At 36.7% G+C, this 22,132-nt stretch overlaps 3 protein-coding genes across 3 annotated transcripts; 1 reads left to right on the top strand and 2 right to left on the bottom strand.

Annotated features, from left to right (window-relative positions):
* The first annotated feature begins 3,064 nt into the window (after positions 1-3,064).
* LOC116113095 (methylenetetrahydrofolate reductase 2-like) lies at positions 3,065-9,834 on the top strand. The gene is made up of 11 exons (XM_031399251.1): positions 3,065-3,556; positions 3,875-3,935; positions 4,030-4,112; positions 4,248-4,421; positions 4,671-4,844; positions 4,945-5,045; positions 5,172-5,283; positions 8,444-8,524; positions 8,624-8,798; positions 9,159-9,493; positions 9,593-9,834. The coding sequence occupies exons 1-11, from the start codon at positions 3,155-3,157 to the stop codon at positions 9,674-9,676; spliced, it is 1,782 nt and encodes a 593-aa protein (XP_031255111.1). The 5' UTR covers positions 3,065-3,154; the 3' UTR covers positions 9,677-9,834.
* A 732-nt stretch (positions 9,835-10,566) lies between these two features.
* Positions 10,567-12,446, bottom strand: LOC116113677 (tyrosine--tRNA ligase, cytoplasmic). The gene is made up of 2 exons (XM_031399838.1): positions 11,647-12,446; positions 10,567-10,967 (listed from the first exon to the last, which is right to left on the bottom strand). Exons 1-2 carry the CDS (start codon positions 12,343-12,345, stop codon positions 10,824-10,826), a joined length of 843 nt encoding a protein of 280 aa, XP_031255698.1. The 5' UTR covers positions 12,346-12,446; the 3' UTR covers positions 10,567-10,823.
* A 2,674-nt stretch (positions 12,447-15,120) lies between these two features.
* Positions 15,121-22,018, bottom strand: LOC116113667 (methionine aminopeptidase 2B). Its single transcript, XM_031399827.1, has 12 exons — positions 21,996-22,018; positions 21,585-21,737; positions 20,381-20,420; positions 20,187-20,294; positions 19,989-20,088; positions 19,693-19,838; positions 19,528-19,619; positions 19,118-19,212; positions 18,059-18,155; positions 16,499-16,642; positions 16,178-16,395; positions 15,121-15,584 (listed from the first exon to the last, which is right to left on the bottom strand). Exons 2-12 carry the CDS (start codon positions 21,718-21,720, stop codon positions 15,474-15,476), a joined length of 1,287 nt encoding a protein of 428 aa, XP_031255687.1. The 5' UTR covers positions 21,721-21,737; positions 21,996-22,018; the 3' UTR covers positions 15,121-15,473.
* Positions 22,019-22,132: the final 114 nt, after the last annotated feature.

The following is a 22,132-nucleotide window of genomic DNA, read 5'->3' on the forward strand; positions in this document are numbered from 1 at the left end:
AACAACCCACTGCTTTCTTAACATAACAATCACATTGTATAAACAAAGAAGAAACATTGTATAAGAAGATGTAATGGACCGCCTCGCTCTGACACCCTGACTTGCCCGGCCACGGAGTTCACATAGCTTGCTACGTGGCAGGTACTGTCCGTCCCCCACCCTCCCCCCCCCCCCCCCCCCCCCCCCCCCCCCCCCCCCCCCCTTTTAAAGGGATTTCTTCGCCTCCCCCACGGCTCGAACCCATGCCCAAGGGGCTATAGGCAAATGGGAAGCACCATGAGTACCATCAGGCCAACTAATCCCTTAAAGGAGGGGGGGGAGGGGGGGGATAGTACCTACCACGTAGGGAGCTGTGTGAACTCCGTGGCCGGGCCAGTCAGGGTGTTCGAGCCAGGCGGTCCATTACATAAAAAATGCGCCTTTTTATGTAACAGATAGCATGGTTGGCCCACTCCGTCCGGCCATGATCACACAGCATGGCCCCACACAGGAGTCCCTCCCGGTGCCCACACAGGTACGTGACTCACTAGGTACGTACTGTCCCCCCCCCCCAAAGGGATTTCTAGCCTGATGGTACTCATGGTGCTTCCCATTTGCCTATAGCCCCTTGGGTATGGGTTCGAGCCATGGGGGAGACAAAAGAAATCCCTTAAGAGAAGGGAAGGGGGGGGGGGACAATACCTAGTGAGTCACGTACCTGTGTGGGCACCGCGAGGGACTCCTATGTGGGGCCGCAGGCATGACTGAAGATGGAGCCATTAATTTGGTATTACCAAAAACGTTGTTGACTGTTATTGTCTGGCTCATAGAGGCCAAAGTTTAGTATATACTATAGTTGGAGATGTAGATAATTCTTCCTTCACTTTAATATACAATGAGTTAACATTGAAACTTCATGCAGGTATAAGACTTTTTTGGAACACCTTCTGCCGACCAAAAACAAGGCCCCTATTTTACCCTCTTTCCTTGGATTTAGTTGGTTTTTTTCTATAGTGAATGGTTCTATAGGAGTATGACAGACATAAACTAAAACTGGAGAGCCTAACAACATACCTGGCCATTTTACTTTTAAAAAACAAACAAAACACACCATGAACAACTAGGAAGAAAAAAGAAGACATTAGAAGGCAACCAAAACTTTTACTTTAAAAAAGCAACCACTACACCATGAACAACTAGGAAGAAAAAAGAAGACATTAGAAGGCAACCAAAACTTTTACTTTAAAAAAACAACCACTATGAAGTTGAGTTATTGCAATGGTGGAGCCAAGACTTTAACACCAAAGTTGCAGACAGTTACTTGGACTCTCTGCTTTATGAGTACACTGCCCATTTTACTTTTTCTTTACCACTAGGAAGAAAATTGATGTTTGGATCGAATAAGTTTGGTCTCAAGATAAAAGGGGAATGATTTCAAGTTTGAATGAGGACGCTAAGGGACATTATATACGGTAGGAACTACACAACCCCTATCATCTAACCTTGTCCACTGGACACACTAATTTTTGCCTAGCAATGCAATGGTTGACTACAAATTTTAGACATAATCAACAGAGAACAACACAAAAAAGGTTACAAATTTCCCAGTTCTATTTGCTCCCAACCAACAAAAATGTTAGCTTTTTCCAAGCCAAAAACACCCAAAACAAAAAACTTCTATTTGTCAATCACACAAACCAGTCCCACCAAATTGACTGGATTTCTCTTTATCAACTCAACTCCATTCAACACAAATGTAAATCCAACACATTCATCCAACATAAAAAAAAAAAAAAAAAAATTGAAAAACGAAAGTGTCTAATTACCGCAGCTGATTTGTTTTTTGAGATGAAGAAGATGATGAGCCAGAGCGCAGATGAGATGAAGAAGATGATGAACCAGAGCGCAGATGGAAGAAGAAGAAGAAGATCGCGACTGAATTGTTTTTTGAAACACTTTCCCCAAATTTTTTTAACCTAAACGTTATTTAATTCAACATTTTTGTTTTCAATTAGAGTAGGGACGCTCGTCCAAAAATAAAGAACAGTCGTCCATTCCTTATGGACGAGCGTCCATTATATACGGACGACCGTCCTTACACAATGGACGGTCGTCCATTCCATATGGACGGGCGTCCATAAGGAATGGACGTGGAATGGACGGGCGTCCATTCCTTATGGACGCCCGTCCATACTTAAGCGTCCAAATATTTTAAAACCAAATTATGGACGGGCGTCCATTCTAAACGGATGCCCGTCCACCCATTACGGACGCCCGTCCACAATTTTTGGACGGGAGTCCTAGATTTTTTTAAAATTTTTATATTTTAAAAAAAGGACAAGCGTCCTTTATTTGCAGGCGTCCGTCCAAAATTAAGGGACGGGCGTCTATTAACATACGAACGCTCGTCCAATATGTATGGACGACTGTTCATAACCTATGAACGACCGTCCTTAATTTTTTTTATTTCATTTACCAATGGACAGACATCCTTTAAATGAGGACGCCCGTCCGTAGTAAATGGACTCCCGTCCATATAATATGGACGGGAGTCCATGTAAGTTCATTAGAAAAAATTTAATAATTTAAAATATGTTGAATGGTCTGAGTCAGCAGACCCGTAAGCCGGTATAAAATTTCGGTGTAAAAACCCCGGTATCTGTAGCATTGTTGAATCTCCAATACCCCCAACCAAACGCCCCCTATAATTAAAATTCTCTTGGCTATCTAAGTAAATAATTATAACAGTAGGATGTTTTATCAATCGTTTATAGTATCAGTTGAGTTGTGCGAAGACTAGTTCAGATATTTTGTTTAAAAAAAATTATATAATTAAATATAACTATGTTAAATGGTAAAATGACCGATTTAAAATTAATATGGTATTATAACATATGAAACTTGGAACGGAAAAAGTGAGACTATTAATTGCCTTTTGTTTTGGTTTTGGAATAGAAGTACAAAATAAGAGATCGGGGATGACGTAAGCAGTAGTATACATTCTAATTACAAATTTCAATTGATCGTCTGCCAGAATCGTGGTTGGTGGTGGCCCAATCTCATATAAAACGCTACTCTCCATCCCACTCTCTCTTCCACATTTCTTCATTTTCCTCTTTAGAGATCTCGACCAACACCTTCACTCTCTGTCGGTGCCATTTCCTTTTTCTTCAAAATGAAGGTTATTGATAAGATTAGAGATGGCACTTCTTCAAATAAGGTCGTCTTCTCCTTCGAATTCTTCCCTCCCAAGACCGAGGATGGCGTCGAGAACCTCTTCGACCGTATGGACCGTATGGTCGCTCACAATCCCGCATTTTGCGATATCACCTGGGGGGCCGGTGGCTCCACCGCTGATCTCACTCTCGACATCGCTAACCGTATGCAGAACGTCATCTGTGTCGAGACTATGATGCATCTCACCTGTACTAACATGCCTGTTGAAAAGATCGACCACGCTCTTCAAACTATCAAGTCTAATGGCATTCAGAATGTTCTCGCTCTTCGTGGCGATCCTCCTCACGGCCAGGATAAGTTCGTCCAGATCGAGGGTGGCTTTGCCTGCGCTCTCGACCTCGTATGTATTCTACACCTGCATTTCTGATGCTAAGTAATGTTAGCGTATAAAGTAGTTTGATATAATTGGGAGCTGAAAATCTATTTATTTTTAACTGAACCATTGTTATGTAAGGTTGCCGAGTCAAGTGAGTTATTTACACTTACATTTACTATGGTCCCCTGCCGATCTTTTGGTTCCACATGACTATGATTTGGTTTGCGAGTGTAAAATAGTTACTACAAAATATGACTTATGACTAGTGTGGTTACTTGTTGGTGTAGATTTCTAGTACATATTTGTATTAGTATGAATGATTGTTGTTGACTGATTTTGCAGGTGAAACATATTAGATCCCAGTATGGTGACTACTTTGGCATTACTGTTGCTGGTTACCCAGGTTGTTATTTTTGTTGAATAATTAGATATTTTTCAATAGTGATTGATTAGTTGTGATTTTATTAATAATAATGATAATCTATGTTGATGATCAGAGGCACACCCCGATGCCATTGGACCTAATGGAGTGGCTACTTTGGAATCTTATACCAACGATCTTCAATATCTGAAGAAAAAGGTCTTACTAATATGCATTTCTTGCAACAATTAACTCATAGTCAATAGCTAATCATGTTTTGAATTGATGATTTATAGAGTTTCTATTGAAGTTGTGATGGATTGAGTTTAGTGTTCTGATGGTTTGATTTGATAGGTGGATGCTGGTGCAGATCTGATTGTTACTCAACTGTTTTATGATACTGATATTTTTCTCAAGTTTGTGAATGACTGTCACCAAATTGGAATAACTTGCCCCATTGTACCTGGAATTATGCCAATTAATAACTACAAGGGCTTCTTGCGAATGACTGGTTTTTGCAAAACAAAGGTATGGTAGTTCCTGCATATTCACCTAGCCGAACTTTCTAAAAATTGTGAAATATTAGCTGTTACCATCAATTTCTACACATATTTGAAATGGATAGAATTGGAGAAAGTGATTAACTGGGAATTTTGACCTTGGCTGTGCTTCCTTGCATTCATCCTTCATCTTGTGGATTGTTGATAATATTTGATAGAATTTTGTCGTTCTGCTATCTTTATTGACATTAAGTTTGCATTTGATGGTATATTGTAGATACCAGCTGAGGTTACTGCTGCCTTGGAGCCTATCAAAGACAATGAAGAAGCTGTTAAAGCCTATGGAATTCACCTTGGAACAGAAATGTGCAAGAAAATCTTAGCTAATGGGATCAAGACATTGCATCTTTATACACTAAATATGGAGAAGTCAGCATTAGCCATTTTAATGGTTATTTTCTGATATCCTATTCAGATTTGAACTATGCCGTTTGTGATTAATATTTTATCATTAAGGTTGGTCCTTCCTAATGATAGACTTACATTTGCAGAATCTTGGTCTGATTGAAGAGTCCAAAATTTCCAGACCCTTACCTTGGAGACCCCCTACTAATGTTTTCCGTGTTAAAGAAGATGTTCGTCCTATATTTTGGTAAGCATGTAAATTAGGCTGCAAAATTTGGCCCAAAATTAACTTGCTTATTAACGGTGCAACATTTTATTACATGGTAATTTGTAAGCTTTTGTAGACATCTTATTTTCTGGCTTATGGCTACAGGTCTAATCGTCCAAAGAGTTACTTGTTGAGGACAACAGGTTGGGACCAGTATCCTAATGGGCGATGGGGTGATTCTCGTAATCCATCATATGGTGCTTTATCTGACTATCAGGTAAAGATGTGATCATTGAACTTCAACCTTTTTCTTCCAGATACTATGATAAGTTTCAAATTTTAATCAAATTTATTCTTTTCTTCAATCTCTGAGTATATTTCTTTTGAAAAAAATTTAATGCTTTTGTTTAATTCACAATCTATCTTTGTTGCGATAAAAATCTTGTTGTGTACTGATTTCAGTGATTTTGAAACCTATGCCTAAATGACACCCAAAACAGATACGGCAATGCACATATTTAATCTTCATGTTTTTTTGTGTTTCTTTGGTCTGTTTCATATATTTCTGTTAGTCTTTTATTCATGTGGTCTATATGCTCTAATTTGATGGGTGTGTGAGCTCAATGTTTTTGTTCAAGTATAGAAAACATAGATCAAGAGGAAAATTAGAGATGATATGAGAGAAGATAGACAGTGTCACACCCTTTCCTGGGTAGTCCCTATCCCATCGGATCCGGGTGCTCCAAGGGACCCAAGAACCTCAAAGGAAGGTGAATAAATAGTAAAGTCATTTGTAAAATCAGTTTATTAAAACATAAGTCAAGTAAAATAGTTATCCATGCATGTACAGATAGTCTCAGAAAACGTAACTATAGAAAGTCAGTTACAAAATATAGTATCAGAGTACACAAAATGAACACACATCATGAGGTAGAACGTGCATCCGTAGGCCAACCTAGAGCATACAAGCAACTCTGCACAATCCTGGTAGTAAGCGCTGGGGGGAGAAAAACATAAAACAGTGAGCTGGGAAGCCCCAGTGAGTGGATAATACATTTATAGAGAAAATATTTGGAAAAGGGAAATATATTTCATGAAAAAGCTTGATGAATGTCACACAACCATTGATCCATATATGTACTCATACTTGCCACCACCGTCCTAGTACCTAGGGGACTTGGACCACACCTCTAAGTGTAGGTCTCTAATACAGACAATCCACTAGGCCACCCACAATCTATCCTTGGGGTGGTTCCATCCACAGTCTATCCTTGGGATGACTAAAATCATCCTAAGTTAGCCATACTTGACCCACAGTTTATCCTCGGGTTGTCATGATATGGCATCCCATCGTAGAATCTCGCCCATAGTCTATCCTTGGGGCGTCTATGTCAAGTCCCACCCACGATCTATCCTCGGGGTGTCAATCTGCTTGGAGCTCATCAGGCGCCTGTCCTGTTCTGGTAGGATGGTCTAAGCTCGTCATTTTTTAATAGTACGGGCCATCTCTATGCACAGATGAGGTCAAATAATATCGCTAGCTAAAGTCTGGAGGGGATGGGTACTGTCGAAAGTTGGTCTTCGATCCAATCCATCATGCACAACCATACAGAATTAAGGCTTTACATACCCAGGCGGAAATGGTACACTATTGATCCAAGCCGGATAGGGTTTACGAGACCTGATAAGATGGATGAGACACGTGGTGATGGAAATCTTGAATGTTCTTGATAATGAAATCTCGCAGCTCCGTAATACTATTCGGCATTGTTTCGTAACCCGTGTAATTATTACAAGCCGGATTTACCCCTTTAGTAGATCATAAGCAGGTCAAAAACGATGGAAGAGGTGCCCACATATTTATTACTTATTACAGTTCGGTCCTCCAACTTTTAAATCTTTGTATTTACCCCCTATCTATATGACAGATTTCAAAAGTTATAAATTACCCCCTGAGTGCTTCGCCGTGGCGAAGTTCTCCCGAAATCTCCCAGAACCTTCTAGAAGCTACCTTGCTGCGGCGAAAACCAGATTTTTCACAAGTCTGGGTTTCTTCTCTACCCAGCTGCGTTTTCTCTCAACCTTCTCTCTTCTCCTCCATTTTCCACACCTTATCTACACTTCAACACACCCGTATGCATGCAATGAATCATCCTAAACATACAATGCACACAAAACACTTGAATTTGAGATCTCCATGATCCCATAATTCAACCCATAAACCCATCTCTCTCTCTCTCTCTCTCTCTCTCTCTACAACTCTTAACTCTGCCATAACCCATACAAACAAACCAACCCTTCCAAAAATGGTTGGATTTCCATTCAACTACACCAATCTCACACATATAATGCATCCATGATCAACACACAAAAGATGATTTTCTAAAATATGAGTTTGATGCAATATTTATAATATTCCACTCACGAATTCTTCCTCCTTAGCTTAGGTACTCGGATCCTTACTCCTCTTCACCTATTGTCCCCAAATCAACCCATTATTAGTTACTCCTTAAGATTAAAGGAAGAAAATAGAAAATGTTGGAGTTTAGGATTAAATGCATGCATGAACTAAACTTACCTTGAATAAATTTTGGATTTTCCCTAATTTCTCTCCTTTCTTCTTCTTCTTTTTCTTCGTCTTTTCTTCTTCTTCCTCATCTGCCAATTTTTGCCCAAAATGAGAGAACTCTAGCTCTTTTATACTAATTGGAACATTTTTCGGTTGTGACACCTTCCTCTTTCAAAGTTCCAAGTCTTTACACTTTGCCCCCTAAATTAAAAAAAAAAGCCCTTCTTAATGTAATTAACAGAAATTACAGGGTATCACAGACAGCGATAGGTGATGGGAAGAAAAGAAATTGTTGTATTTGATACTCTTGTTGGAGAATATTATTCTTAATATAGACAAATATATTCTTAAAGTCGTTGAATTACAAATTATGATACAAAGAAAAAGTGGTTCTTAATAAGGTGTTGTATGCGCTGTTGTAGATATTTTTGGAGTGAATACATGTGTAGAAGTGCTGTGATTGGTGTTATGCATTATTGTGGATCTAGTGCGCCACAGTCCACACTTCTTTGTCTGATAATGATAAAGGACACTACCCCTTGGAATTTGGCTCTATGTTCACTTGTTCTTGGAATTCTCTGTTATGATTTCTGTTAAGATGATGCATGACTTGAATGTAAAATGCCATGGTTGTGTAAATTATATCGACGTGTAGGTGTTGCATTCTTCTATTTATATTATAGTTCAATTCTTGGTATCTCTTTTCATGTGATATGATCCTTAATTATTCGTTTGATTATGGTACTTGAGATCTGATCTTGTTATGATGAAAAACCACAACATAGTTGAGCAGTGTTTGTTTGCTTATCATTTAATTTATGCCTTGTGAATATGCCATGTTTGACTCAATTTATAATTTTCTCAACAGTTCATGCGTCCACGTGCACGTGACAAGAGACTTCGCGACGAATGGGCTGCCCCCTTGAAAAGCATTGAAGATATTTGTGAAGTAAAGCTTCATCTCTGATGCATTGTATTTTTTCTTCATGAATCAAATAATTATAATTGCACATGTTAACATGGTTATGTTGGGATTGTTATATATCAGAAATTTAAGAAATACTGCCTCGGGAAGTTGAGAAGCAGTCCTTGGTCTGAGTTAGACCTTCAGCCAGAGACAAAAATCATAAATGAACAGCTAGGGAAGATCAACTTGAAAGGTTTTCTCACAATCAATAGCCAACCTGCTGTTAACGGGGAAAGATCTGATTCACCAATTGTTGGTAAGTAAAACCCGTGTGCAGATGTGTGCTTGTTATTTGTCTATTCACGTGCTCTTTTGAAAATTATCTTATTACATAAGATTTACTTGTTTTTGTATTCGGTCTACCTATATTAAATTTGTTTGCTACTTTTGCTAAGCTAGTGAGACTTTAGATAAAAGTTTTATTTTACTGAGATTGGCAACAGTTTGTGGCTGTTCACAAGGAATCCTGTTTTTATGACCTTTTTCGCCTTCTTTTGAATTAATATGTTTTTTCTGGTCCCCTTCCATTTCTCAATAATTTTGCTCCACAGCGGAGTGTGCACAACCATGTCTCGCATTTCTAACTTGTTTTACAATGAATGACATGTGTTTGCAGGATGGGGTGGGCCAGGAGGATATGTTTACCAGAAGGCCTATCTAGAGTTTTTCTGCTCTAAGGAGAAGTTGAATGTACTTGTTGAGAAATGCAAGGCCCTGCCATTTATAACTTATATGGCTGTAAACAAAGAAGGGAATTGGATATCCAATGGCAGTAAAACAAATGTGAATGCCGTAACTTGGGGAGTCTTCCCAGGGAGGGAGATTATCCAACCTACTGTTGTTGATCCTGCTAGTTTTGTGGTGTGGAAGGACGAGGCATTTGAAATATGGTCAAGATCATGGGCTGCCTTATACCCAGAGGGTGACTTATCAAGAAAATTGCTTGAACAGGTTTGATTCTAATTTTAAAAATATGTCATCTCATATATTAGTAATTATTCGCTCATGTAGCGTAGTCACCATAATGCTTCTTTCTTAATATATTTACAGGTGCAGAGCAGCTATTATTTGGTTAGCTTGGTAGAAAATGACTACATCCACGGCGATATCTTCTCTGTTTTTACAGATATATGAGATGAATTGTTCAACTCAGCTCCTAATATTGAAGCCCATTGAAGCCATTGACGGTGGTGCCTTACTCAAATTGAATTATAATTCTATTTGCAATTGGAATGTATTGAATTATATTATTATTACTTGCTTGTACTAATAAGATAATTGGGATTTTGATACCTCCCTACTGGTTACTGGTTAGAGCAAACTACATTTGGGGTTTGCATATAGTACTGTTTGTTGGATGGAAATGGAGATCTGCAAATTGTTGTTCTGTAACTTATAATATATTATTTGCCAATGAGGTTATGAATACTTTAAGGTTTATAAAAGCAAAGGAGTCTCAAATGAGAAGGTAACAGGAAGGTGACACACATTCGTTTTGTTGAATTAATAGCTTCATTAACTGGATTCTGGAAGGCACATCCCTGAAGCTAGTCATAAGGCTGACAAACTTTCTGGTTCAAATTGGAAATATACCACAACTGACTCTGAAATCTATACAGTCTCTACAAAATCCACAAACTCGTGGAAACTGAAAATGTTTTTGGGTGGTAGCTTTATAGGAGGCTTGAAGAAGGGCAGTAGTGGCTGTAAGTTATGCGGGCTATTCTGTTTACCAAAAAAAAAAAACAAAGAATGGGGAGGAGTAGTTCTAACCTCTAAGACTTCATATGCAAAAAGGTACACCAATTAATCTGAAATAACTTTGAAATAGACATTCGGGCTTTTATCTGAAGTAAAAAGTACATTATCATCCCTTACCTTAGCCAGTGTTGGGGTTGAATCTATGCAACAGAGGAAAAAAGCAGCAATGACACAGCAAGAAACACAAAATGGGCACCATAATGATCGCTTAATAACTTTTCAACGAAGCATCAACATGAGCAAGCAAGTGGCATACATGATGGCACTTCAAGGACCCAAAACCACATTTTCTTATTAAACTCTCAGTAATCATAACAAAGATAATGCAACACAATCATGCATGATGATGACAATGTAAAATAGCTGACAAAATGCTTCTCATTGTTGAAGATTTGAATGATTAATACTACATTCACTTTCCTCTCCAGTTAAACCTGAAAAAAGAAAATCATATGACATCTAGGATTTATGGGTACCAAAAACCAGTGCAGGAGTAAGTAACATGAAGGTCAAAGGCTGATCAGCTGATTTTTGCATTCTTCAGAGATCTGCTCATCACTGCACCTGCAGAAGTCTGCATTAATTGCTCTCCAAGCATAGCAATACAGGAATCATCCGTCTTAAGATGAGGCTGAACCAATTCCCAAATCTTTTTCTTCTGAATCTGCAAAATGTTACAAGCAAAACAAAACGCAGCTTTAAGGACATCAACCATGTCATGACAGTTCAATAACATTCCTCTTAATTGCCAATGTTTTATTGTTTAATGAAAGAAGTATCAAGCCAATCCGTCATTCAAATTAAAAAAAAAAAAAGGGAATCTTGCTGATTTATATTTCCAAGATATCAAATTTAACTGAATCAATATAGTATTCTTTTATATTTATTTTGATAAGAAACTGAAAATATATTAAAGAAAAAAGAAGACGTGCTCAATCAGTACAAAACAACCTGATTGGGGTATCAAAAAACCATAAAAGAGTGAAGTGATACAGATTTGTATAATTATATGTACACTTATTACAAAAAACAAGATCCTCTATCTAAGACAACCATCTAAGACTAACCCATTCACAATTGAGATGAACAGAACAAAATGAAGAGTCTTGCCATTAGTTTGAGAGTGAGGCCACCCTTCCCACCTTGTGTGAACCAACTGAAGTAGCCAGGAACAACACAACATAATATGAAAATAAGGAAATGTGCCTAACGGCACACCAAATGAACACGCCATTCATATGTTTGGTTTCAATACAATTAGAGTATAAATAAAATAAAAGAAGAACATGCAATTAGCAACATCTCAAATCAAACATTATAAAATTTGAAGAGAATTAATCAACCTGGTTAGGCGTGGCCGGAGCAGATTGATTTTCTTTATCTTCTTCAGAACCAAACCATATTCTTTCTCCAGGGAGTGAACCCTCAGGAGGTTCAAGCAGCTCAACATTCTCATGAGCGGCATCAGAAGCAGCCAAAAGCATTCCATTAGACTTCACACCTCGCATATTTCTGGGCTTCAAATTAGCAAGCACAATTACTTTTCTATCCTGCAAGAAATCAACGGGGATGTACTTAACGAGACCACTGCATATAATTCTGGGCTCAGCCTCACCCACGTCCACTTCTTCCACGTAAAGCGAATCCGCCTCCTCGTGTCTCCAAGCTTTGATGATTCGCCCAACCCTTATGTCGAGCATGTTGGCTGCATCCTTTATGTTAACATTGTTATCCTTATCCTTATCCTTATCCTTATCTGAGAATGACGAAGTGGTGGAGGCGGCGGCGGTGTCTGGGGTGGTAGCAGGAGAAGTGCAAAATGAGAGGGAGAGATTGGTGTTAATGTTAGGATGATGGCAGTGAAAGTGAAAGAATCGTGGAGTTTGGAGGATGGTGGTAAGTTTTAGCGATGAGCGCGAAAAGGAAAGGGATGGATTTGAAAATTTGGCGGAAGAGAAGGAGGAAAGGAGGAGCTGGATACGAACGCTGCCAGCGCCGCCTCTCAAAATGTTGGCTCCAACGGCCATAGTAGTTGTTGCCATTAACGTTTAATTAATCTGAAGTATTCTTCTTCTTACTCTCCTTAACGGCGAGTGGCGGGTATTGTTGCAAGCTTTGGGTTGGACTAGATAAACAGTTAAACGACTATCATTATCAAACTTCTGCTACTTTTCTACTTCTACACCGTCACTAGAGATGAAAAAGTAACCCGCTCGGCTTGACCCGGACCGACCCGACCCGTGGTGGATTACTTCTTTTGGTGGGTTGGTTCTAACCCGCTTGTCAACAAAGGCAGGCCGGATTAGGCCCGTCATTTTTGGGGTAATGGTTGGCCCAACCCGGCCCTCCAACCTTAACCTGCCGGGTTAGGCTGCTGGTCGGGCCGGGTTAACCCTATTTTTTTTTTTTTTTTTATTTAGTTAACTTTTCAAATAAATAATTAACGATTTATAAATGAATAAATGTAATTGTTTTTAGTTAACTTTTCAAATATCAATAATTCAATTAAATTAATTTTTTTTATTAACATTTTAAATATTAATTCAATTTTAATACAATAAAATTGTAATATAAGAAAAATTAGATTTATTCATTCAATTGATGAAACTTTAGCATAAAAATGAATTATATTTTATACAAGACATATAAATTTAAGAATAAGACTTTAGTATTTAATTTTTTTATATTTTACGTATCATAAAAAATAATAATAACAATGTGTCAAATATTACGAAGTTTTATACATTTTAATATTTATGATTTAGAAGTATAGATTAATATTATTGTGTAAAATTATTTGTAAGAGTTCAATCATAATAGTTTAATTAAAAGAATTAAAAAAATGGGAGAAATTTGAAAAAAAATAATTAATTTTTAATTTTTTTTGGGCCAACCCAAGCCAACCCGCCGGGTTGGCTATTGTAAACAAATAGCAACCCGGCCCGCCTGGGGGTTGCATGCAGGTTGGGTTCAACCTGGACCGCCTTATGCGGGCCAGGTTAGGGTTGACCCGTCTAATCCGGCCCATTTGTTCCACCCCTAACCGTCACACTCTTCCCAAAAAAAGATGAGAGGAAAATTTGAGAGCTCGGAGGATTGTTGAGGTAACGTTTAATCGATATTTTTGTATAAGTAATAATATAGGATGACAAATTCAGACAAAATTATTCTCCAACCTTAAAAGATTTGATAATTAACTTACAATAAGGTTAAAATTATTGATGAAATATGTTTTTAATCATTCTGATATTGAATGAGTAATATCAAATGTCATAATATAAAATTATAAGTCTACAACTCAATCTTACAATATTCTTTTACAACCTCCACGAGACAATTTGTCATTGGAGACAAGACCTATACAAATAGACGAAACTCATTTTATGAACTGACAAATGACAAACTGTTACGTTAGAGATTGTGAGATTTAATTATGACTAACATTACTCATAGAGGGCGTTTGGTTTAGAAATGTTAGATTATTGGGAATGTTGGATTACTGGAAAGATAGATTATCTTGGAAGATTACTGAGAATCTTTAGGAAAATATGTTTGGTTAGTTTGTGGGTATGTTATATTAATATGTTTGGTTATGGGAAATAAATTGGTGGGTATGTTATTTAAATTATTAAATCGTCCCCCTTTCAAATATTAATATAATATTATTTTTATTATTAATTTTTAAATAATTTCTTTTAACCCCAATATTTCAGATTTAGTTAAAACACGCGCTTATATAAAACTTTAGTTTATTATGAAATCACCCCTACCTCCTGCCGCCACCGTAAACCACCGCCGAAAGTCTCCAAAAGTCCTTGTCAATCGCTCGCCGTGACCAAGAGGCTCCGATATAACCGTTTCTGGCCATATTGATGGCCGAAAACGGTCATATCAAGCCAGTTCTGACCGTTAATGGCCAGATCCTTAACCATTGTTGACCAGATCTGGACGAGATCTGGCCGTTAATAGCCATAGACCTGGCCTTCAACGGCCAGAATAGATATGACCGTTAATGGCCATGTCTGTGACCGTTAATGGCCAGAGATCTAACTATTAATGGCCAGATCTAACCTGATATGGCTGTTTTCGACCATCAATATGGCCAGAAACGACCCTATCAAAGCCTCCCACTAAATCTCGTTCTTTTTTAGGGACTCTAACGACTTTTCGACAATAGTCCATAGTGGTTGGCCCGTTGTCAACGGTGGTGGCTGGGTGGCAATGGTGGTAGTGGCTGGGTGACATTGATGGTCTATAAATTGTTTTAAATATAAGGACATTATTATCCAAATTTTTAATTAAATAAGGGTAAAATTGAAATAGGATATTAATGTAAATTTATTTTAAAATGAGAGTATTATTGTCCAAATTTTTTATTAATAAGGGATAAAATTGTAATAAAAAAAGATAATCTTGATAATTTTAGAATACCTAAAAAAATGGAGATGATCAAATTACCTCCAATATTACCAATAGTAACTACTATTGGTATTTGAAGATTACCGAAATCTTATATTACTTGACAACCAAACATCGTAATTAAGTAATATAAGATGACATAATCCTCATTATCTCACATTACCGCCAACCAAATGCCCCCATAAGATTATTTGCCAATAAAAATAGATGCCTACAATATTCATATCAACCCTAAGTGAACATATTAATGTTACTCATAAGACTAGGTTGGGTGAATTGCAATTCATGTTACCAGAAAATCTAGTTGTAGATACCATATAATTAACATTTGCAAACTAGCAACTTCCAAACCATCCTTTTCTTTAGATCCAAATTAGTAAAATAACTCACAACGGATATTGAAGAATAAACATTTTAAAATTAACAAAGTAAATCATTCTATAAAACACCAATACTCGTAGCTGATCCTTATTTTAGTAGTGCCATTGTGCTCCCAACAACACTTCAAACATTCCCATATATCCTGTGTCTCTGCTGACCAACACACTCACAACAAGGTACCATAACATTATAGATACTGTTCTTCACTATTATCCAGCACTAGCGCATTAATTTATCGGAAAACAAAGTTCAAAAGCTAACATCATAACAAATTAAACTCAGAAACTGAACTGAAAATTTACAGTCTAAAAGGTAATGGTACACAGCTATCATGCATGTAGTTACTGACAAAATTTTAACCCCTTTCATTTCAGTAGTCATCACCTCTGGATATCACCTCTTTGCAAGTTGGCCGTAGTAAGATGGTATGCTCAAACTGGGAAACATAGCTCCCCTTAACATCGCACAGAGGAGGATACGGCTGCCAATAGAAAACACAGTGACAATGGTATGTAAGTTTTAAGAATTTACTAACCAATCATAGTATCCTACAGTATCATGGCTCTTCAGAGCAAAAATCTTTTGTGTAATCCAGATGGATGTTGGTTTGCAGAAATATCAAAATAATCTCGGTATTAAACATTATACTGTAATATAAACTCCCAACTTGGTTATTCTATTTGATCTACTTCAGCTGACCATTATATTCTGATTTCACCTTTCCCAGTGCTTGCAAGTCAATCTATGAAATTTGAAAATTAGAGCATGACAATTTTTTTCCTTTCTTTAAAGATATAGGGTGTCAAAGGTTTCATCTCATCTCTGAAATTTAATACTTGTACAAGAACTGAACTATTGAAATATACTTTTAATTCCACAAGAACATGAATAAATATTTAACACCAAATTTATGAACCAATGGAGCAACTGAAGCAATTGGAAGAATTCAGGTTTTGAAGTTAACATGGAATAGTTAAAAAGAGTGGGAAATTGGAGTTAAGTAAAATGAATGTTAACACAGTTCATTTTTATAAATATCATTAAAGATTGGTAATGCTAAATGGAGAGAAGTACCTGAACAATGCCAGAATCACACAAATTCTTCAGTGCCATAAGATACTTGGTCTCTCCCAGGCGATCCAAATACCGTCTGCAGAAAGCTAATGTAGAGAAGTTCTTGTTGATTGTTGCTAGCAGTTGCTTTGCTCTGGGCAACCTCAGCGGGATGTGACCAACATCAAAATTTTTCATGTAATGGCTGCACTCTAGATCTTCTCTGACATATCCTTTCCCTGCATGGAACAATAAACAGCTAATTAAACTGTAGGTCATAATGCATATTCCTGCTAGCTCTTTTATTACATCAATTCCCCGACAGTCAAAAAGAACAATTACCTGTAGATGCAAAAGTTTCAATTGCATAAAATTCACCCTCTTCCATCTTTGTCTGCTCCCCTCCTTTTACAATGGGGACAGACTTTCCAGCATGGATCTGATATTGCCCAATACTGTGCCCATTCAAGTTTCGGATACTTTTAACTGCCAGAAACATTTTAGTGTCAATTTAAATATAAACAAATAACCATATGTTATTATATGTGAGATTTGCAGACATGCAAACTATAAATCATGAATCCATTAGCCAAACAAAAACAGGGGAAAACCCTGAACTTCCAGAACCAGATTTTCCTGGTGACTGCAGAATATACAAGCACAAAAGTACAGTTTTAAAAGAAAAAACCAAACCTATGAGATGGAAAATAGATCCATTTATCTATGATCAAATTGGATTTGTTCATAACTGCTGTAAATATCACCATGAATGTTGAATTGATCTAAAACAGGACTTTCACTCCAGATGACCCAAAATTTTGAAACAAGCATAAATGTTAAGCAAATTGGTTATTTTCATTCCGTCTTCGACTAGCAAGCTGACTAACAAGGTAGGTCAATTATTAACTCCACTAAAAGCACTGTAACAAGACAAATGGAAATTTATTCAACAAAGACTTCCTCTAATAAATCTTTCATTTTAGTTATTACTGTTAATTGAATGAGCACAAACAAAATACTTACATCCAAAAATTGAATTTTAATTAGTAAAAGAAGCGATAACTTCATGTCAAAATAGAAATTTTGAAATTCAAATGTGTGCTTTTAATAACATTTGCCAAGCTGGAAGACCATTTACTCAAATTAATGCTGAGGTCCTTTGAAAACACGTATAATTGGGATCATTGGCCAAGTGAAAAAAATTGCACCAAACAAACTAAATGCAATCAGAATCCAATATATATAAAGAAAAAAAAGGAATATCTAAATGATTTAGACACCAAACCCGAAAAGAAGCAAAAAGGACTCTGTCCCAAAAATTTAGAACATCTTCCACACATCTATCTTGAAAAGTTATTTTTTTTCTTAGTTTTTTATTTTCTCTCGTTAAATCACCCAAGAAGTAGCTAAAACAGCTCAACACATAAGATTTAAACCTTTTTCTGCTTTATCAAAACCAGAAACATGTTTTGAAGGAAAATTACAAGGTGCTGGAATGACAATTTAATTTTTGCCACCTGGATAACTTTGTACAATAATCTTACAAAAAAAAAAAAAAAAAAAAAAAAAACCTACAATGCGTTTGGATGTCATTAATATCAAAATCCCCAAACTAAAATTGGATTTAATACAATAATCAAATGCAATCAGTTTCATAACTTTTAGAATTTCATTTCAAAGCAATTATGTTGATGACACTACCATTTAGAACAAGCCCACTTACAAGATCATTCAATTAGTATGAATGTTAATCTAATACGCAAAGAGGTCAAGAAGAATGAACCATCTGCGGAAACATGGATACCAACAACCGTCCCATTCAAATCATGTGTTGAAGTACTTACCAGTACACATGTGAAGACTAAACATTCAATAAAAAACAATTTCCAATGAAGACTATACCTTGAAACATCTTTCCATTAATTTCAACCTCATATGATTCCATCACCTCTTGGATTGCGGCACCAATATCACAAAGTCGGACATCGATCCCAGCTTCCTAAATGATAGAACAACTATCAATGACGTTGTTTAAGTTTTGGTAAAGAACTTTGTATCATTGAATTCAATCAGATTATCAACTACACATTTGTTAAAGACAGTAAATTTCAAATGGATTATCCAAATAATAATTGGGAAAAGTAGGTATGTTGCAAGCCCGGCAACTATTGCCCAAAGAACACAAAGAAAAAAATGGTAGGACAAAGAAAAAAAAAATATGACAAGGATGGGCAAAGAGGTTAAAGCAGCAGTCCTATATATGAGTGAGAGACAGATTTGGGAAGCAAAGTATTAGGCCCCAGCAAAATAATATATGCAAGGAAGATACTTCATCCTATCAAAAAAATTTCCTTCCACCTCTCCGTCAGGGCCAATAAATTCAGCTAGGCCTACAGAGAAAACCACACCTTTCAATTTCATCCAACTGAACTACAAAAAAGGTAATTTCCTTTCCCTTCCAACTCTCCCACTAGAAAAAAATGATTGTACTACATTTTTGGTTCTAATAGTAATATTATTGGAGTATTAGACAATTCTCAGAAAGCCAAAATTTTGTATATGAAAAACATAAAGAGTTAAAAAAGGCAAGCTGCATGCAGAAATCAGCTTAAACAATCAAGTAGCAAGTTGGTGGGATAGGGGTTCTAGAATTATTCAGGATTTGCAGTTTAATTAGGAGAAGAATATGCAATAGTTGAACCACAAAAAAGTGGATACAAGTTCTTTAAAATATGTAATAGTAACCAACTAGAATAGCAGAAAGTTTCGCTTCTTTAGAAACAAAACGTTTGCATGTTCCACAACCCTATAAAACAACCCCCCACCCCCTACCCCAGTTTTACTACTTTAAAATATGTAATAGTAACTCGCAGAATATGCATGGTTTCACTACTTTAGAAACAAAATACTCAGATGTTCAAACATGCTTAGACAATAAGCATATTATAATTAGGAGATCACCTTGATACCCGTATTTGTTGCATCACGTGAGGCTTGAAGCAGTGGATCAAACATCGGATTGAATGCCACTGTAAAGGCACAGTCAACTATATATCCTGCAAAACCAAACACTCAATCCAGTCAATAAATAAGGCCACACACCAAGATAATGATAGGAACCCACTCCCAAATTGATATGAATTGGCTGGACAGTAGGCCTTTGATAGGAATTGGGTTGGCAGTGGACCTTTTGTGGGCTTAAATAGAACTTTCCTCAAAAAACCAGCTTGCCAAGGAAGGGTGCCCAAGCCCTTTATAACCCACATGCCCACCCTTTTCCTTTCCAATGTGGGATCCTAACGGATAACAACAAAGGTAGCAAATCATATTGACAGGATCAGGAAAGGCAGATGAAGAAAACATGGCATTACCATCAATATGAGTCCCAAAATCCAACTTCATCACATCATCATACTGAAGCACAGTCTTATCTCCTGAATTCGGTGTCCAATGAGCAGCAACCCTGGCAATGAGAAAGAGCTTCAAGTAAAGAGGGAGCCATAGAAGTATCCTCATATGATATATACAAAACTCACCAGTTCAGAGAGCATCCAGTAGGAAAAGCTATGCCAGCATGCAGACCATCTTCTGATATTAATTTACGGACTGTGTTCTCCAATGTCTCACAGAGGTCAGTCATTAACATTCCTGGCTTCACAATGCTCTTCATATATTTTCGTACCTAATAATAAGTAACATAAATTCAAGTGAATATCAAAAAAGCAAAATGATATGCAAGCAAAATATGCCTACATACTACTCAAGGCAACATATACATAATTGGTTCTCATATCAAGCAGCAATACTAGTATATCTAAGACAATATTGCAACCTGGCGATGAACTTCTGCCGCTTGACGAACTGAATTGTACTTTGGTTTTTCAAGGCGCTCTAATTCTCGCTTCTCTTCAGATGTAGTCCTCCATATATTACTGACATATTGGCATCAAATTTAAATATCAAGTTCCCAAATAATTTAAAAAAAAAAAAAAACAGAAATTGTAATCAAAGGGAAACAACGTATGCTCACTCGTCCTTGTACTGTTGAATTTCACCCTCAGGAAATTCCCCTGATGGGAAAAGGTCAATTACAGGCATAGAAGGTGGATCAGTTTGCAAAGGCACTTCCTTCTTTTTCCTGAGAATTAAAGAGCAGACAATATTAACTTCCAAGTCAATTTTTCCGACCGCAAAAGGACATTAAAGCAGGATACAGGCCCTCACTTGCTTTTGTTTTTCTTCTTTTTCTTCTTTGATGAAACTTCTGCTAGAAAAAAGGTTTTCAGATGCAGACATGTGAAATTATAAGTCAAGTGGCAGAAAATTTGAATAATGAAATCATTAAAGCAACAACCGTTTATCGAATTAAAATTCATAAAGACAACAGTTTTATTAAACTAAGACAACTCAACCACAAAGGGGTAAGTTTAACACTAAGGACTTAACCCTTGGAAGAGGTACTAACTGCATAATGCAATAAAGGTATCTTTCAAGTAGATTAAGTAAACAGTAGGGAAACAATCACAATTTAAGTATCATCATATAGCTAATGTGTATATGCTAATTTATAATAACTCCAGTCGGTTCAGTGCTGTAAAATGTAAGCAAATAATTTAACAAAAATGTATTTGCAGGACCAACAAAAAGCAGGCATCAGAAGCGCTTTTGACTCATCATTGTAAGTTTCTTGATGCTATGTACCTGTATCACCATCACATATTTATCGAAAGAGAAAGAGAGAGGTTTGCCTTCTTATTTTCCTCACTTAAGCTAAGTCAATTAATGTTGTTGATGTTTAATGTTTTATGCTTTCCCCATATCATGTCCTCACTAAAACATCACAAAATATTGAGCAATGATCAAGTTAGTATCCCCTTGATATTGTACAGAGGCAGACAAGATTGCAAGAGCATCAATTCACAAAAAGCAGTAAGAGTTCAACAATCTGTAGACTCTAGAAAAACCACTGCAGAAGCTAGCTCAATATCAGAACTGTCACAAAGCATATATCTCACGAAAATGAAGATCAAATAAACATGAAACGGGGCCTAGCATGGAATTCATAAGAGCAAGATATATGTGGTGAAGTCATGGAATAAAACCCTAAAGAATTCACAATTCCATGAAGGTGTTCAAGCAAAACAATTGACAAATACTAATTCTTGGCTGCCACATCAAAAGAATCTAACACAAAAGAGGGAATCCCTAAAAACGAAAACATTATACTAATAGCATTTGAAACATTTTTACTTATCATATTTTATATCATTAATTAATAATCAACATGAAATGTCATCAATGGAAATTGAACAAACTCACCTAGTCAGTATTAGAAAATCATAATCAATAACCAATACCAAACAAGGTCATTTCTCATGAAAAAAAAAAAAGGTATTATGCACAAGCAAAAGACATAACGTTAAATAACCTTTTCCCTCATCTTCATCCTTTTGCACATCTCCATCTTTTTGTACTGAAGAAGAAACATCAGAGGCCTCTTCATTGCCATCTACAGCTCCGAAGCTCCATTTGCTTTGATAGGATTTCAGCATTAAAGTTTTCATCTGCCATCATTCAAAACCTGTTCACATACATTCACATAATTTCAATATCGTCAACAATCAGTCCATTTCGAGACCAAGACGTAAAAATTTTCGTACAACAGAAACTCTGGATTTGATCGCACTGTTGTGCAAGAATAAAGATTTTTCTAAAAAACACAACATATTTTGACCTAATTAATGCCTTGAAGATATATGATCAAAACAAACCAGATATATGAAGCGAAGAGCTAAACATGTTGAAGTGAAATAAAGAAATGAATGGTGGTCAGAGATTCCTTGTTCGACACAAAAAAACCGAAAAGTTAAACCCTTTGAAGATTGAAGCAGCTGCGATGAGAAACCTTTTGTTTATAACATCAACGCCTCCATTGCTCAATGTTGGTTGGTGTGTGGGTGTCCTAAGCAAGCCCAG

This window comes from Pistacia vera, unplaced genomic scaffold (genome assembly GCF_008641045.1).
Source record: "Pistacia vera cultivar Batoury unplaced genomic scaffold, PisVer_v2 Contig121, whole genome shotgun sequence".
Classification (NCBI taxonomy): domain Eukaryota; kingdom Viridiplantae; phylum Streptophyta; class Magnoliopsida; order Sapindales; family Anacardiaceae; genus Pistacia; species Pistacia vera.

What these genes read in the sequence shown, in the direction of transcription:
- LOC116113677 (XM_031399838.1), bottom strand. Translation starts at nt 12,345, where the DNA reads ATGGCAACAACTACTATGGCCGTTGGAGCCAACATTTTGAGAGGCGGC. An exon ending in CTCCGGCCACGCCTAACCAG is followed by an intron (nt 10,968 to 11,646) that starts GTTGATTAATTC and finishes AACATTTTGCAG; the next exon opens with ATTCAGAAGAAAAAGATTTG.
- LOC116113095 (XM_031399251.1), top strand. Translation starts at nt 3,155, where the DNA reads ATGAAGGTTATTGATAAGATTAGAGATGGCACTTCTTCAAATAAGGTC. An exon ending in TTCAATATCTGAAGAAAAAG is followed by an intron (nt 4,113 to 4,247) that starts GTCTTACTAATA and finishes TTGATTTGATAG; the next exon opens with GTGGATGCTGGTGCAGATCT. An exon ending in CTGGTTTTTGCAAAACAAAG is followed by an intron (nt 4,422 to 4,670) that starts GTATGGTAGTTC and finishes GGTATATTGTAG; the next exon opens with ATACCAGCTGAGGTTACTGC.
- LOC116113667 (XM_031399827.1), bottom strand. Translation starts at nt 21,720, where the DNA reads ATGAAAACTTTAATGCTGAAATCCTATCAAAGCAAATGGAGCTTCGGA. An exon ending in ATTCAACAGTACAAGGACGA is followed by an intron (nt 20,089 to 20,186) that starts GTGAGCATACGT and finishes CCAATATGTCAG; the next exon opens with TAATATATGGAGGACTACAT. An exon ending in TTTTGGGACTCATATTGATG is followed by an intron (nt 19,213 to 19,527) that starts GTAATGCCATGT and finishes TTGGTTTTGCAG; the next exon opens with GATATATAGTTGACTGTGCC.